The 18,286-nt window shown below is 43.7% G+C and overlaps 1 protein-coding gene across 1 annotated transcript in view; it reads left to right on the top strand.

Annotated features, from left to right (window-relative positions):
* The first annotated feature begins 2,563 nt into the window (after positions 1-2,563).
* Positions 2,564-18,286, top strand: part of ERGIC1 (endoplasmic reticulum-golgi intermediate compartment 1) — a 173,313-nt gene continuing 157,590 nt past the window's right edge. Inside the window, exon 1 of the mRNA XM_082256903.1 lies at positions 2,564-2,765. Within this exon, the coding sequence (XP_082113029.1) occupies positions 2,746-2,765 (20 nt within the window). The 5' untranslated portion in view covers positions 2,564-2,745. The remainder of the gene's footprint in view (positions 2,766-18,286) is intronic.

Consider the following 18,286-nt stretch of genomic DNA (forward strand, 5'->3'; position numbering starts at 1 on the left):
TGTGCTATAAACAATTTTGAAAAAAAATAAAATAATAATAATATAAATATATATATATTTTTACTTTCTGCTATAAAACACATCCAAGAAAGAAAAATGTAAATAAAATCAAATTTCTTGATACATTAAGAGTCGGTTCACACTAAGGTGACACGACTATGTACTACTTCGGGGGCGACTTGTGCATTGCCATGCACCACGACTTCGGAGCGACTTGCATGGACTTCACATAATGGAAGTCTATGCAAGTCGCTCCGAGGTAGCACCGAAGTAGTACATGACCCTTTTTCTAAGTCGGAGCGACTTGTGTCGCTCCTATTAGAACAGGTCCTGTAGCGGTCAATGGACTGCAGCTTGTCAGGCTGACAAGTCGCCTGACAAGTCGCGCTAGTGTGGACCGGGTCTTAGGCCAATATGTATTTTGCTACATGTATTTTGTAGAAAAAAAAAATCCCATTAAGTGCCTGTTCACACATATGCAACGTGGGAACCCTGTAAATCCACTGCGGGTTCTCGCATCGCACTCGACTCACAGGCAGTTCACACTGCCATAATACAAAGATAACTACACCCCCAAATCAGTTTGCATATTGCAGTGCGAACTGTCAGTTCGGACATGAATCAGATCCCATAGGTGTGAACACCCATGCGATCCGATTCTGGTGCGGACCGAAAAAAAAAAGGGTCCTGTGCGACTTTGACCGAATGCGATGCAAATTCAGCACAATCTGTATGACTTAATTTGCAACGCAGACATTGCATGTGATTTGAAGAGCAGTGTGCCGCGAATCAGAAGCAACGTCTGACATTGCATATGTGCAAACCGACACTAAAGCCCCGTACACACGTACCGATCGTCGGCATACAAACGTTCGTCTTTTCTCCCCGGGATGTCGGTGTCTGTTGAAAAGTGCAAAGACTGCCCAAGAATTTTGTCCGCCGACTACAGCCAACTGCAGAAGTGATGTCATGTAATGGTTAACTTTCCCTGTGTTTTTTCTTTTCTGAGCATGCCCAGTCTTGCAAATCTGCGGTCTGTCGGCCGAATTGTGTACTGACAGGCGAACAATCGTCCGTTCTGGTGTCGGCATACAAAAATTTTTATGTTTGCAAGAAAGACTCTTGTCCGCAGAATGTGCGCAGACATCTGTCGGAGGCACCATACTAACACGCGTACAATCGGCAGATCTTTCGTCCGCCGACGTTTGTATGCCGACGATCGGTACGTGTGTACGGGCCTTAAGAGTATATTGACAGGTTTGCGCAAAAGTTACAAACTAGGGGATATATACTGGAATTTTTATTTAACTAGTAATGACTAGTGACTTAAGCTGGATACACACTATACAATGATCTTTAGATTTTTTCCTTTAGACTTACCAAAACCATATAATAGGAGGTCACACCTAAACACTTTCAATTTGTATGCAATCAGTCAGGCCCTTGCACTACATAGTTGAAGGTAGTAAGGCTCCTTTCACACTTGTGCCATTTCAAAGTTGCGCAATTTTACAGCGACTTTGTTGCCGCGATTTTGATGTGAGTTTGACTGGGCTTGAATGTCTTTGGCCTTTAGTGCAGGGACTACTTTGAAGTCGGTGCGACTTGAAGTCGCACAGATATGAATGGTACTCATTGGAAATAATGGAGTATGACTTGTCGTGCGATTTTGCAGTCCCAAATCGCATGACAAGTCGCACAAGTGTGAAAGGGGCCTTAAGGAAATCTGCCAACAAAAGTTGTATAGTGTGTATCCAGCTTCATAGCGGGACTGCAATATTGCAGCGGACGAACAGACACTTTTTGGGAACTAGTGAAACGAATACAGTGATCAGTGCTAACAATATGCACTATCCTGATACAGGCTGGGTAGGGGTTAAAGTAGAACTATAGGCAAAACTTTTTTATTTTTATTTTGGATAGCGTAAGGGAGGGGTATAACGGTGCGAATCGCATGCAACGTCTGGCATCACATAAGTGTGAACCCAGCCTGAGTCGGCTGATCTGCGTTCTACACCTTTACATTACGGTCCCATAATTGAAAGCCTCCCAGTGAACCTTGTATCTTCTTTACCTGTCCTTGACACACACATTCGCTGTTGAACAAATCCTGAAAGCGTAAAGATCAATATTTACTACCCAAACAAAAAAGGTCACCATTGGCAAGCCTAAGGCGCCGTGGAAAAATAACGGATTTCACGGTGACTTTTATTCGCCCCAGCAGACCTGAATGCTGGATTATAAAGCCTATTGATAAAAAATCCATACAGAAATGATCCTCAATAGAAACAAAGTAAGTGATGTTGCTGTGAAGTATTCAGATCTGTGTGTGTGTGTGGATGGAAGCTTCAGAGCTGGCCAGCTTGTGTAATGAAGCAGTATGATGATGATGGGATGGCATTATTATTAATGACATCTTAGCACCTGTAAAGTGAGAGCAGCTCAGATCCCTGGCAGAGATCCCAGCATCCGTGTACATACAGAGCAGTCAGTGTAATGGTACAGCCAGCAGAAACTTCTCCCATCACCCCACGTGGCTCACGCTGAGTCTCTTTAAACCGGGACCGGATGTGTCCTCTCCTCCTCAGGCCTCCACCAATCACAGGCCGCTCGGCCAGCTCTGCTGACGCCAGTTCCTTTGTGTCTAGCCGGCAGGCTTGAAGAACAATTCTGACACAAGCTGACTGAGCTCCAGCGGCGGCCCCTTTAAATCAGCTGTGAGTGTCGGTGGGAGGCGGTAACACCATGCCCTTTGACTTCAGGAGGTGAGTAATCGGGGGGGACCCCCATATGGCTGCACCGGGGTTACTATAGATACTATCAATGAATGAATGGCATGCTGCAGCCAGGGGACATGTACAGGGAGCTGGTGATGGGCTATGGCAGCAGCTGTGCCTGGCAACCTATCAGCTTCCAGCTTTCATTTTCAAAGCTTAACTGAACAAGCTGGAGGTGGAAGCTGATTGGTTACTCCTGATTATGGCTGCTCCAGTTTTAATATATTCATCCCACTGTGTATCCTCCTTATATGTAATGTGCATTATATCTAATGAATGAACATATTGGGGTTTATTTACTAAATGCAAATCCATTGTGCACTTGCTGTAGATCTGAAATGAGGGGAAGCTCTGCTGATTTCTATCATCCAAACGTGCAAGCAAAAAATGCTGTTTTTTATTTTCCTTGCAGCCCCCCCCCCCCCCCTTCCAGATCTACAGTGACTGCACTTCTAAGTACACTTGCCCTTAGTAAATAAACCCCACCGTGTTTGTGTATAATCCAGCTGCTACTTCTCCATACTGCAGCAGAATAAAGCTCAGAAGGGGAGATTTCAGGTGCGCAGGTATGGCCAGGTAAAGGTGCAGGTAGAGTTGCCCACCTTGGCACAGAACATCAGACAGAAAAGGTGGCAGCACCTGTCAGTCATCTCCTTACCCCCCCCCCCCCAATGGTATGTATCAGGTATTTTGACTCCACTCCCCCCCCATTAGATCTTACCTGGGAGAGAACAACCTTTTTCCTATCCTTTACATCAGCAGTTGCATTGATCTCCTAATCCTCCCCAAATATCAGAGCTCAGGTACTTCTGTCCCCTCTGCAGCAGAGGAGGGATGGTGGTTGTGGCAATGAGCTCTCTCTGTCCCCTGGCTCCAGATGGCATGGTTGGTGGCTCTGCCTCTAGTGCCTGCTCTCCTTCCTTCTGTGGCCAACCCCCACCACGCTACTGGAGCAGGTTGCTCATTGCCGGGAAAACACTGGAGTCTGGAGCCCCAATGTCCCTGAGCCGGGACGCTGCCTCCCTCAGACTGCTCCAGCAATACCCCAGAAAGGACAGCGGCAGCATGGATGACGGGCTGCCAGGAATCCCCTAGGTTTACTGCACTCTGCTGGCCACTCATTTCTCCTGCTGTGTCAGCAGCTGCTACGCCGCGCTCTTCCTGCTCCATCTGGGTCGTCTTCCTCTCCACTGCTAATCGCAGTCCCCATTGTGCCCACCCTGCAATTGCAGCTGAAGCACTTGTCACTGACAAAAGGCCAGGCGCCAGGATGCGATTTCTAGTCGCCATGGTGACCTGGCGCCTGGGGTTTGTCGAGCCCTAATGTACGTGGCCAAAAGCTTTGAGAATGGCACAAATATATTAATTTTCACAAAGTCTGCTGTTTCACTGTTTAGATCCTTTTTGTCAGCCAGTCCCATGATCCAGGAGTGCACTCACCCCAGACTTGTTGTCCCCCTGTCCTCTCTCAGCGGCGCCAGGATCTTCACTATGGGCACCTGGCTGTGACAGCTTGCGACTTCAAAGCCGGATCCCCACTGCATATGCGCAATCGGCGCTGTGCATTGTCTTGACCCAAAGTCTTCTAGGACCTCTCATGTGTCTTAGCAGACTTCTGGAGGGAGGGAGGAAGGAGAGCTTCTGCTTCCAATCGCCTAAGGCGACCGGAACAGAAGTGGGAGCAGGTACTTGTCAAAATCGGGTACCTTCTCCCCCCCCCCCCCCCCCCCCACGCCTCTTCCCCAAAAGCTCAGTCTCACAAACAGGAGCCAGGGAGGAGGCTTTAAAACGGAATTTCTACTTTTGGGTGGAACTCTGTATTTAAGTTTATGCAAGGAGTCAATATTTGCAGTGTTGACCCTTGTTTTTCAAGACCTTTGCAATTCGCCCTGGCATACTGTCAATCAGCTTCTGGGCCACAGCAAGGAGTCAATATTTGCAGTGTTGACCCTTGTTTTTCAAGACCTCTGCAATTCGCCCTGGCATGCTGCCAATCAGCTTCTGGGCCACATCCTGACTGGTGACAGCCCATTCTTGCATAATCAATGCTTGGAGTTTGTCAGAATGAATGGGGTTTTTTTTTTTTTTTTTGTTCACCTGCCTCTTAAGGTTTGACCACAAGTTATCAATGGGATTAAGGTCTAGGGCATTTCCTAGGTGCTCCATCGTGTTGGAAAATGCATTGTTCGCCACCAAACTGTTCTCGGATGGTTGGGAGAAGTTACTCTCGGAGGATGTCTTTGTACCATTCTTTATCCATGGCTGTGTTCTTAGGCAAAATTGTGAGTGAGCCCACTCCCTTGGCTGAGAAGCAACCCCACACATGAATGGTCTCGGGATGCTTTACCGTTGGCATGACACAGGACTCATGGTAGCGCTCACCTTTTCTTCTCCGGACAAAGTTTTTTCTAGGTGGCCCAAACAATCAAAAAGGGGGATTCATCAGAGAAAATGACTTTACCCCTTTCCTCAGCAGTCCAATCCCTGTATGTTTTACAGAATATCAGTCTGTCCCTGATGTTTTTCCTGGAGATAAGTGGCTTCTTTGCTGCCCTTCTTGAGTCCAGGCCATCTGATCACTCTTCATAATATTCTAGACTAGAGTATATGCAAATTGCCATCATAAAAGCAGAGGCAGCAGACTGCGTGAAAATTAATATTTGTGTCATTCTCAAAACTTGCTGTATGTACAGTGCCCTGATCAAAATTCAACATGGCCATTGTATAATGTATTACAGGTATTTATATAGCACTGACAAGTCATGCTGCATGTTACATACTATACATTTTACATCAGTTTCTGCCCTCAAGAAGCTTACAGTCTAACACCCTGATCTCACATGTATACATATACTGGGGGGCAATTTAAACAGCAGCTAAATATCTTTCCTGCTCGTCTTTGGAGTGTAAGGAGACCATGCAAACTTATGCAAATGGTGTCCTGGTTGGGATTCAAATCAAGGACTCTAGTGCTGCAAGGCAGAAGTTCTATACTGCCAAGTGAAAACATGCAGGTGTCGGCTATGAATTTGCTAATAGTAAATCTAATATAGTGTAGTTGTCCAGTCCTTTTTTAAAGTGATTGTAAGAACATTTTTTATTTAACCACTGGCCGACCATATATACGGTGGCACTGTTGTGCCGGATGACGTACCTAGTACGTGATCCATCACTTCCCAGTAGGGGACGTTCATGCGTGCCACTGGAGGCCCGCTCCCACTGTGGGGAGTTGATCTGCAGTTACTGCGGACTCTAACACCGCCGGCACCCGCCGATCATCCAGCACAGAGGCAGAACGGCAGTCTACCTATTTAAACAAGGCAGATTGCCGTTCTGACAGGAGGGAAGGTATGGATCCTGTGTCTCTGCTAAGCGGGGGTATGGATCCATATCTTCCCCTAGTAAAAGCACGTCCCACAGTACGCTAAAACACTAACTATGCACACAGTCAACCCTTTGGTTGCCTCTGTTGTTTAACCCCCTTCCCAGCTAGAGTCATTATACAGTGATCAGTGATAAAAATATGCACTGCCACTGTACTTAGTGCCACTGGTCCCCAAAAAGTGTCAGAATGTTTGCTGCAACATCGCAGTCCTACTATAAGTTGCTGTTCGCTGCCATTACTAATAAATAGAAAAATCCCATAGTTTTGTAGACGCTATAACTTTTGCCACTTATTGGGGTTTTTCTTTTACCAAAAATATGTAGCAGGATACATATTGGCTGAAATTGATGATTAGTTTTTTTTTTTTTTTTTTTTTTTTATTGGATATCTTTTATAGCAGAAAGTTAAATATTGTGTCCTTTCTTTTCTTTCTTTCTTTCTTTCTTTCTTTCTTTCTTTCTTTCTTTCTTTCTTTCTTTCTTTCTTTCTTTCTTTCTTTCTTTCTTTCTTTCTTTCTTTCTTTCTTTCTTTCTTTCTTTCTTTCTTTCTTTCTTTCTTTCTTTCTTTCTTTCTTTCTTTCTTTCTTTCTTTCTTTCTTTCTTTCTTTCTTTCTTTCTTTCTTTCTTTCTTTCTTTCTTTCTTTCTTTCTTTCTTTCTTGCGCAAAAAATTAAAATGATCTGCTGTGCCCAAAGAAACACAACACAGATCATAGCAGTTCAAGTGCACCCTCAAAACTCTTATCCACACTACACCATTGCAGTGAATCTGAATTAGCTGATGTGTATTTTTCAATTGTAAAAAACGCGTATGTGTACATAAGCTCTTACAGTGGATATAAAGTGGAATTCCAGGCTATAACTTTCTAATCTTAAATGTGCTCCCACCCCCCTTGTAACTACCCTGTGGTAGGAAGATGCCTATACATATCTATTCTCAGGGCGTTCTGGTCTAATCATGTGATCAGCTGTCAGCTGCGGCTACAGGGGAGAGGAGGGACAGACAGCACCAGATACTCCATAGTAAGTTTATGGGTGATGTCACTGCACAGGCATTTTATCCGTCGTCTGTGCTCTTTTTTGAAGCCAGCCGCTAGGGAGATCACAAGGGTGACATGGGAATGTAGGCTGCACACTTACCCCCTTTTAAAATAAAACAAGAAGAAAAATACCAACGCAAGAAATGGTAATAAAATGGCCGCGGCACCTTTATTGGTATATAAATAATTCATCAATAAAATCTTTATTAAAATCCTATAAACAGATATTAAAACTTCAAATTCAAATATACATATCTCTCACTCAGTCATAGAACTCGAGTGAATGTCCTCAAATAAATAAATTCATCATAGTTCCCCCCCCCCCCCCCTTGATTCAAGGGTGACATAACCACATAACAGGTGCTGCGACATGGTGGGGGAGCTCGCCAAGCTGTTCTAGGTCAACTGGGATGGGAGCCTTCACACAACGCTTTATATAGCCCCTCTTCCACATGACGAGAACCTTCTGGAAAAGGCAAGTATTTCCCGACTCACTTCATGTGACAAGCCTGTAAAGGCTTTTTATTTTTAATTCATTTTATTTTTTTATTTGAAAAAGAACTGTGGCCACCACAATCCCATGTAGTGTGCCCACTCGCCAGGAGCTGCCTAAGAATAGGGAAGTACACTGCTCATAAATTTAAGGAACACTTTGAAAACACATCAGATCTCAATGGGGAAAAAATTTCAAATGAAAGTGAAAAAATGATGCAGCAGGCTAGTCCATTTTGCTGAAATTTCATTGTAGCAACTCAAAATGATGCTTCATAGTTTGTATGGTCCCCACGTGCTTGTATGCATGCCTGTCAATGTCCAGGCATGCTCCTAATGATAGACGAGGGATGGTGTCATATATTTCCACTCAGATCTGGACCAGGGCATTACTGAGCTCCTGAACTGACTAAGGTGCAACCTGGCAGCAGTGGATCGACTGAAACATAATGTCCCTGAGGTGTTCTATTGGAGTTAGGTCAGGCAAGCGTGGGGGCCATTAAAAGGTATCAATATCTTCATCCTCCATTGTCGTGCACCAGCGTAGGGTCTGACAATAGGTCAAAGATTTTCATCCAGATACCTAATGGCAGTCAGTTTGCCATTGTCTAGCCTGTAGAGGTCTGTCCATCCCTCCATGGATATGCCTTCCCAGACCATCACTGACCCACCACCAAACTGGTCATGCTGAGCGATTTTACAGGTAGCATAACGTTCTCCATGGCTTCTCCCCAGACCCTTTTACATCTGTCACATGTGCTCAGGGGGAACCTGCTCTCATATGTGAAAAGCATATGGCACCAGTGGCTGACCTGCCACTTCTGGTGTTCAATGGCAAATGCCAATCAAGCTCCATGGTGCTTGGCAGTGAGCTCAGGGGCCACTAGAGGACGTTGGGCCCCTCAGGCCACGCTCATGAAGTCCTGTTTCTGATTTTTTTTGGTCAAAGACGTTCACACCAGTGGCCTGCTGGAGGTCATTTTGTAAGGCTCTATGCATGGAGGAACAGGATGAGCACTGCCAAAGGACAAGATGCCAGTACTGCTGATGGGTTAAGGACATTCTACGGCCCCGTCCACCTCTCCTAGAGTAACTGCCTGTCTGCTGGAATCTCCTCCATGCTCAAGACTGTGCTGGGAGACACCGCAAACCTTCTGGCAATGGCACGTATTGATGTGCCATCCTGGAGGAGACTGCCTGTGCAACCTCTATAGGGTTCAGGTATCTCCTCATGCTACCAGTAGTGACTCTGACCATGCAAAACTAGTCAAAACAGTCAGAAAAGATGAGTAGGGAAAAAAATCTCACTGGCTTTCACCTGTAAAATCTTTCCTTTTTTGGGGGGTTGTCTCATTGTTGCCCATCTAGTGCATCTGTTAATTTCATTAACGCCAAAGCAGCTGAAACTGATTAACAACCACCTCTGCTACTTAACTGACCAGACCAATATCCCAGGAGTTTAATTTTCTTGGATGCTGTACTCTGATGTGTTCCTTTAGTGTTTTTAAGCAGTGTATATAATATCTATCTATATCTTTAGCTATATTTATATACACATTGTAGCAGTTATTGGTGTGTGTTGAAAGCCAGCAGATTGCTCTCTGCGTGTTCTAAGGTTGACACCTGCTATGTGAGGCTACCCCAGCCTCTGGTCCCAGGAGCTGGCAAAGCTGAGATTCATATGCAAGTTTACACTTCTCTACATGTCCATTTTCCACAGATATTGGGGGTACTCCCAAAAAACTGCTACGCCACTTTTCTGGCATTAATCCCTCCTTGTTAAAGTGGAGTTCCACTCATTTTTGTGTTTATTAAAAGCCAGCAGCTACGAAAAGTGTAGCTACTGATTTTTAATAAACACCCACTCACCTGTCCCATGATCCAGCGATGCTGAAGCCTAGATCCCCTCCTCTACGCCGTGCCGGCATTGCGGCTTCACGGCTGGGTGCGCACTGCGTATGCGTAAGCTGCACCCCCAAATTGGTCGGGCAATCTTCTGGGACCTGTGACGTGTCATAGAAGATTGCAAGGAGGGAGGAGGAGAGGAGAACTTGAATGCACCAAATGTAAAAGTAGAGCTAAATAAGACCACTTCTTATGGCGTACAGAGGAAAACTGGCTCAGAATGCATGAGAGACAATTTTGCAAAATCTGTCTAAAAGTGGTGTAGCCTCAGTCAAAAAAGTACAAGTTTTAGACAGGATATGAATTTGGCGCATTCTTCACTACTTTTAGAATTCTTAAGAGACACCCTTGCAAAATCTGCCTATGCCAGTCTTTATGAATTCCGGGGAGTATTTTTAAATTCTTGGTTTGAGCCCCTTCCAGGGCTTTAGGCATTTTCCTCCATCCACCAGGGTGTAGGACATTTTTCCCATAGACCTACAAGACACATACTACATATAATGGAGTGAGATGGAACTGCAGACTACTGGGTCCCATAATTACAATTATGAAGATGTTCAAGTGACCTTTTGGTGGTATAGGAACACACCTGTAACTGACGTGTCACACTGATGTTTTTTTTAGTACATATTGATTAACCTACCAACATGTCCCAACTGAATACTAGCATTGCCCAACTTTTCACATAAAGCCAAGATCTGATCTCCAATGTCCATCTTTGTAGAGTTGGTGTTCTCTGCATTTCATTAAAGCAAACCTGTTAAGCTTGCCTAATATAGTTGGTGGCAAACAATAAGAACCCATGCTATGTAGTGAGCTCATGCCTGTGTTCATAGTGGACTTCAGGGAACAACGGTGACCAGAGATATTATATTCCTTTTGTCTCCTTGGGTTACATTAGTGTGGGAGTCTGAGGTTGAAGTATTTTTCAAATATTCTAAGATGTGTATTCCCGAAACCAGTAAAATAGGCATGCAGAACCTGTGGGGCTTACTGGAAGTAACCGTTTAAAGAGCAGCATGGGGGTTGTGGCAAAGAGCTGAACAGACGGAATGTTTCAGAGTCAGAATTTGCAGAATGACAAAAATGGCAAATTTGTTTTATAAAGCTATTTAATTGACTGGCTGAGTTATTGATGGATAATGATGAGTCCCATCGGAGTCTCTGTGGAAATGGTAATTCAGGAATTAGATTTCACTTTAAATCTTGTACATGGCTAATGCAAAAATACTGCTGTTATCTTCAAATATATCTGAGTTTTATGAGAAATGGAACTGCAGCCATGTCTTTAAGGCCTCTTGCACGCTGCAGCGTGAAAAAACTAAGTACAGCATGGTGTGTTTTTTTTTTTTTATTAACTGATATAAAATGCAGCCTATTGTTTACAATGTGCCCGTACACACAGGCACGTAAACAAGCACAAAAAAAAAAAAAAAAAGAGAACTGCATTCCTGGTCAGTTATCTTGCGCAAATGTGCACAAATACGCGCATATGAGCATAAATATTATTATTTTTTTTTTTTTCCTGGGAATTTATTGTGCACAAATGTGCATCTATGTGTGAATACACATGAAATTACATCCACAAAAGCAAATGCTCAAACATCAGTACCGTGTCCAAGAGGCCTTATGGGTCCTTTGTCTTGCTTTAGATGGGTTGTATATTGTATTCAGTATTTTGGAATTTTGGGTAATGTTCAGCTTGTCAAACATTTGCACATGCACATATATTTTTTTTTTTTTTATTAGAAAAGAATATTTTCTTTTTTTGAGCCTGACAAAAATCCAGGGAGCTTCTAACTTTCTGTTAAAGATAAGAATTGGGGTGCACCCGCGCTATGGGTAGTAACACACAAATACCGAACCAATTGTTTGTTTGAAATTGAGGGGATCAGATGGTTATGCTGCCTCCAACTTACCACAAGGGTAAAAATTATGGGGGTTGGGAGATGTTGGTATGGGGCGCTACCACCTTGTACAACAAATCAATATGTTGTGTGTGTGTGTGTGTGATCCCAAGTAAAAGTGCACAGTGCTTATTAGCAAATTATGTGCAAATTATGATATTAAAGTGCTGCGTGCTTAACGAAATGAATGTGCAGCTAATGCAAACACACAAGGTGGTACTCTCAACACCGTGGTGCCGAGTAGATTGTACCGTCTATGTGTCAATCATCGGATGTGAACGACTATTAGTCAGTGATAAGTGCAAAGGTGCAAATGAGTGAATAAACAATATATTAAAACTTTTATTGTGACATCCCCTTGCGGAGGAAACTAACATCCGTGATAAGTGTCATAAAATCAATAAAATACAGAAAAATAGAGTGGTGGGTGGATTGCGCCTTTGGGCGCGTGCTAAGAGTGAGGAGTGCTAATACCGGAGGTAAAGCACTTACCAAAAACCTCTCCCTTATTCCACTTTCAACTTGGTTTAACTGTTTCTCCCTTCTCCCGATGCCTGCAAGATTTTTGCTATTGGTTGTTCTACCTGTATCGTTGCGCTTGCATCTAGGGAGTCAGTGTACAAAAGACCAAGAGAGCTTTCATTGCATAGTATAGTACAGCATTGAGGGAAATAAAGTAGCGACACAAAATTTTTAATATATTGTTTATTCACTCATTTGCACCTTTTGCACTTATCACTGACTAATGGTCGTTCACATCCGATGATTGACACATAGACGGTACAATCTACTCGGCATCACGGTGTTGAGAGTACCGCCTTGTGTGTTTGCTTGCATTAGCTGCACATTCATTTCGTTAAGCACGCAGCACTTTAATATCATTTGCACATAATTTGCTAATATGCACTGTACACTTTTACTTGGGATCACATACAACATATTGATTTGTTGTACAAGGTGGTAGCGCCCCATACCAACATCTCCCAACCCCCATTCTAACTTTCTGTAGTTGGCTGATAATGCTGCTTTTGCAGCACTAAAACTCCTCCTCTGCTGGGCTACAGAACACCTCCCTTTTACAGGTGGGTAAGGACAGTCCACGGTAGGCAAAAGGCATCACAGAGGATACAAGTTCCCAAATGGGTAAAACCGGGTAATCCATGCAGGGGGAATACAGTGGGATCAGGATGATGAGGTAGTGCCAGGGGGGCAACAGAGAAAGAGGTTGTCAGCTACTTCAACCACGGGCCTCCAGGTGTTCCAGCCAGGCGATGGCCAATTCCGGATCATCAAAAAAGTGGACCCTATCTTCACCTTCCACCCGAAGGCGGGCCGGGAACAGCATAGCATGCTTCACATGCTTAATCCGCAGGCTGCGCTTGGCCTCCATAAAACTTTTGCGGCGCCTCTGGACCTCTGCAGAAAAGTCCGGGAAGACTACGATCCTGCCATTCCCGAGCGAAATGTTTCCTTTCTCTCTTGCCAACCTCAGGATAGCGTCCATGTCTTTATAATTGAGGAATTATGCTAAGAAAGTGTGTGGAGGTGCACCTTGGGGCGGTGGGCGGCCCGACAGGCGATGCGCCCGCTCCACCACAAAGGTGGGTGAGCGGGCCTCCTCCCATTGGTTTGTATAAGCAAATGTTCCAAGTATGAGGAAGGGTCGACGCCCTCTGACCCCTCTGGCAGGCCTCTAAAGCGCAGATTGCAGCGGCGCAATCTGTTCTCCATGTCATCCTGTTTTTGTAGGATTTGATGCACCTGTTGTTGCAATCTGTCTGTGGAGCTCTGCAGGGGGGGGGGGGGGGAGGGAGTCTTCCATCTCACTGATCCAGTGCTCAGTCTCAGTGACACGCTCTCTAACTTTTTGCATGTCCTGTCTAATCAAAGATATCTACCTTCACCTCCTCGATTTTTGCAGTGAGTGTTGTCTGGCAGGTAGATATGGCTTCAAGCACCCTGGCTGTATCGGGACCCGCAGCCGTCCCCCGCCTCCTGACCCTGGGCAGCGCCACCTTGAGAGGAGGCCTCCTTCTCTTGTCGCCGGTATTTGTCCAGCTTTGCCGCTGTTTCCGTGGCTTTCTTCGGCGGGGACATGATGCCGCGGTTGTCAGGAGTGTGCGGGAGGTGGATCGGTGTGTGTCGGCCGTAGGGCAGCAGGATGAAGGAGAATAGGATAACTTTCCGGCGGGTGAAGGGAGCTCCGCGTCTCACAGCATGCTGCACAAGGCCACGCCCCCAACACCTTCCTTTTTAATGGAGATAAGTGGGCTTTCAGTATTCAGATATTTCTTGGGAGCTGGGTACACACAAATTATTTTATTATTATTATTATTATTATTATTATTTTTTTTTTCCAACCTTTTGGTTAGTTTGAAAATTAAAAATCTGGTTCACTATGCTCACTTTACTGTTATTTAGGGAGGGAGTGCTTGGAAACTGTCAGATCTTTTGGGTGAATGAACTACTAGGCTGAGCTCTGTAGCTTGAGCAGCCACATCCAGACAAAAGATTAATTCCTTTTTGTTATTCAAAACAAACTCATCCTCCATCCATGTCTCCATGGTTTATTTTGCTGAGAAATCACTTTGAAAACCACCCCCTGACATTTCTAGCTGCAGCCATCTTGGGTAAGGGCAGATGATTCATTTAGCATTTACTTCCTAAAATCCATCTGCCCTTAGCTCAGACATGCAGACAGGAGGGTGTGCTTGACTCAGCAAACCCCTCCTGAAAACTCCTGGGATGCATGATATTTTTTGCCTAGGCATAGAAACCAGGAAGTAACTGAAGAAATGTAAAAATAAAAAAAATTAAAAAGTTTAAAACAGGAAAAATATGATTTTAATTATCTATTTACTAATGCTGGCAGGATAAGTATTACAAATTAATGTTGATTGAGAAAGTGAAGTTCTGCTTTAAAATCCTTTCCGGTGAAGGGCCATTCATAAAATGCCCCCCAGGGTATTTCCTACATATTTACCCAAATTTTGGTTTTAGTGGAATTGTGTTGTAAAATTGAAATATGTGCTTATTTGTTTTAATTACCATTTTTAAAGGACCTCTGAGACCTCTGGATAATTTAGAGTGTAAATGTAGACTAGGCGTTGCTGCCTAAAGCCATTCACATCGATCTACGGCTAAATACCGGAAATGGTTAATTTATTTTAAATGAGAAAAAAATTCCAGCTACTGTTGAACAGTGAAAAATTGTTTTTGAGAAAAGCATAATGAAAAGTCACTTATTCTAGAAGGTGTAGATAAACGACTCCATGAACAATAGGGCCATAGGGCACTCCAATAGGCATTAGCTTTGGGTAAAAGTTCATTCAATAAGGCAGCATTTGATTGAATGCATTCTTGGATTTCAACAAAAATACTCTTCTAATTCTATTATAAATTGCTGGTGCTCCTAGTGCTTTACACTGTGGAGTATATATGAAATCTAAATCCAAAGTAGATGTGTTCTGTCAGTAGATTATAGTGCTCTCTCCATCCTTGTTCCTGGAACTGCATCCTGAAAGCCTTACCTTGTTGGCATCCTTCTTTCTGATTAAGGTAAACAAACATGCCACATCCTTGAGCGAGTTGGCTGAAGAATACAGCATTAACAATAACTATACAGTATTCAGTTGAAAATGCGTGCTCCTATTTTATTCTGTTTTTGTTTAACACCTTCGTAACTAGAAGTCCCAGATGCCTAGGTCAGATTTTGCAGCATCAGCGTGCAGCAGTTTTTTTAACCACCTGCCAGCCAGCCGACATACAGATACTGCGGCAGGTTCCCGTGAAACGACGTACCCGTGCGTCTCTTTGCAGAAGCACTCGTGGAGGCGCGCATGCTTGTCCATTCGCCAGAGGGATTGCTGATCTGCGGGGCTGGTAGCTGTGATTGTCACCGGGCACCCGCGATCTTTAACTACATAACACAATGGTGGTCTGCTGTTAACACAGCAGACCACTGTTCTGTCAGCAATGAACACAGGGATCCTGTGTTCCTCCTCTTTAGGAACGCCGGTCTCTTCCATAAGTCCATCCCCCACGCCCCCTAGGGACACATTTAACCCTTTGATCGCCCCCTGGTGTTAACCCCTTCCCTGCCAGTATCAGTACGGTAACAGTGCATATTTTTAGCACTGATTACTGTAGTAATGTCATTGATTTCTCACCCCCCCCCCCCCCCCCCAAAGTGTCTAAAATGTCAGTTGGGTGTCCGATCTGAATGTCACAGTCCTGCTAAAAATCTCTGCTTGCCGCTGTTGCTAGTAAAAAAAAAACCAAAAAAAAAAACCTAAAGTCTATCCCCTAGTTTGTAGAAGCGATAACTTTTGCACAAACCAATCAATATACACTTATTGGAATATATATTTTTTTTTTTTTTTTTACCAAAAATATGTAGCAGAATATAAATTGGCCTAAATGAGAAAACTTTGATAGATATATATATACACACACACACACACACACACACACACACACACACACACACACACACACACACACACACACACGTATAGTAACTAAGTAGAACTACTTCATTACTGTACTTAAAGCGGAGTTCCCACCCTGGAATTTTTTTTTTTTTTTTAAATACCCCGGGACAGTCAGGGCTAGTGCATTCCACAATGGCTAGCCTCTGATCTGTCCCGGGTTGCACTTACCTGTTAGGACAAATACTTACCTTGAAAAAGTCTTGTCCAGCGCTGCCATCTCAGATGTGGGCAGCTTGAAGCCAGCGCGATCCTCTTCGGCGTCCTCTTCCGCCTTCTTCGGTCCCACAATGCTCTGCGCCGGCCCCGCCGTCACTTCCGGGCGCGCGCGTCAACCCTCCACAGCTTCTGGGCATGTCCAGAAGCTGTTTAGAAGGGGATGACGCGCGCGCCCCGGAACTGACGTCAGGGCCGGTGCAGGCGCAATGATTCCTGGGAGCGATGACGTTCAGTTCCCAGAAATCATTGCAGATCCAGGAAGTGACGACGGGCCGCGGCCGAGTAAGGAGGAAGAAGGAAGTAAGGTAAGTATATTTTTTTCTCTACGAGGTAAGTAAAAAAAAAAAAAAAAAATGCGATTAGCCATTTGTTTTTCAGGTGACCCGGAGCAAGAAGATGGAGGTAAGTATAAAATTACGGTGGAACTCCACTTTAAAGCGGAGTTCCGGGCACAAAATCGATGTTTTTTTTTTTTTTTTGTGCCCTTCCGCTAGTTCTGGTTAACCTGAAAAGGAATTGGATAGTTAGGTTTTTTTTTTTTTTTTTTTTTTTTTTTAATTCACCTTGTAATTGTAGATTGTAAATACTCACCTCAGGGTACTTCCTCCCTCGGAGCCGTGGCTCTCCCCGTCACTTCCTGCCTCGCGATGATTCCTGGGAGCTGAACGTCAATGCGACGGCACCGGCCCCGCACGTCATTTCCGGGCGACGCCGCATTCCCCTGCTAAACAGCTTCTGGGCATGCCCAGAAGCTGTTTAGGAATGTGACGAGAGGGGCCGGTGCGGCGCATTCTGGGAGAAGAAGACGCGGAAGAAGACGCAGAAGAGGACCGCGCCGGCTTCAGCTGCCCACAAGAGAAGTATTTCTTCTAAAAGGTAAGTGCGAACCGGGACAGATCAGAGGCTAGCCATTGTGGAATGTGCTAGCCCTTACTGTCCCGGGGGTATGCTTATTGAAAAATCACATCTGTGCCCGGAACTCCGCTTTAAGTACCGAAAAGGCGGTATCTGTACTTTACTGGAGTATTTTTTTCTCCTACTTCCACTTTTACTTCACTACATTTTTTCGATGATTTCAATACTTCTACTCCGATATTTTTTTTTATGTGCTGCATAGTTACTCGTTACAATTATAAAAATGACCACTGCCAGAACAGTAGATGGCAGGTTTCATGAAGCTCAAAACATGTGTATTATCAGCGAAAACAAAAATGCTGCATTTGAAATAAAAAAACAATGTGATGTTCAAACTTTTGACTTCTTTCTTTAATATAATAACTACATAACACAGTACTTGTACTTGTACTTTTACTTTCAGTACTTAAGTATTGCAAGTAGTTTTTTAAAAAAAATTGCTACTCAAGTACAAAAAATGTTGAATACTTTAGTACTTCTACTCAAGTCACTTTTTGATCGAGCACTTGTACTTTTACTCAAATATGGGTTTCGAGTACTTTATACAACTCTGTGTGTGTGTGTGTGTGTGTGTGTGTGTGTATATATAATTTTTTTGGGGGGGGGGGGGCAAATGTTCTATAACAGAAAGTGAAAAATATTGTTGTGTTTTTTTTTTTTTTTTGTTTTTTTTTTTTTCAGAATTTATATCGTAAAAAATAAAAATTGCAGATGTGGGGAAAAAAGGACATCAATTTTATTTGGTTACAGCGTGGCACCATCGTGCAATTGTCAGTTAAAGTAACACAGTGCCGAATCGGAAAAAATGGCCTGGGGGAAAACCTTCCGGTCCAGAAGTGGTTAAACCAAAAGTCTTAATTTGCATACCTTTTTTTTTTTTTTTTTTTTGCTTTAAAAAAAAAAAAAAAAAAATATATATATATATATATATATATATATATATATATATATATATATATATATATATATATATATATATATATATATATATATATAATTAGTGTGTGGCACCCTACAGGTAGGTGCTAGGTAAATGTATAGTGGGCCTTGTCTGCTTAACAGCATGGCTATGATTTATTTTAGTTAGGGTATCATGGTTTCCATTCCAGGTGTGTCTGCTGAAGGGGAAGTCTCCCCACTGGATCCTATGAGAGGTTTT

Source organism: Pelophylax lessonae, assembly GCF_965119305.1.
Source record: "Pelophylax lessonae genome assembly, chromosome: 4".
Classification (NCBI taxonomy): Eukaryota; Metazoa; Chordata; class Amphibia; order Anura; family Ranidae; genus Pelophylax; species Pelophylax lessonae.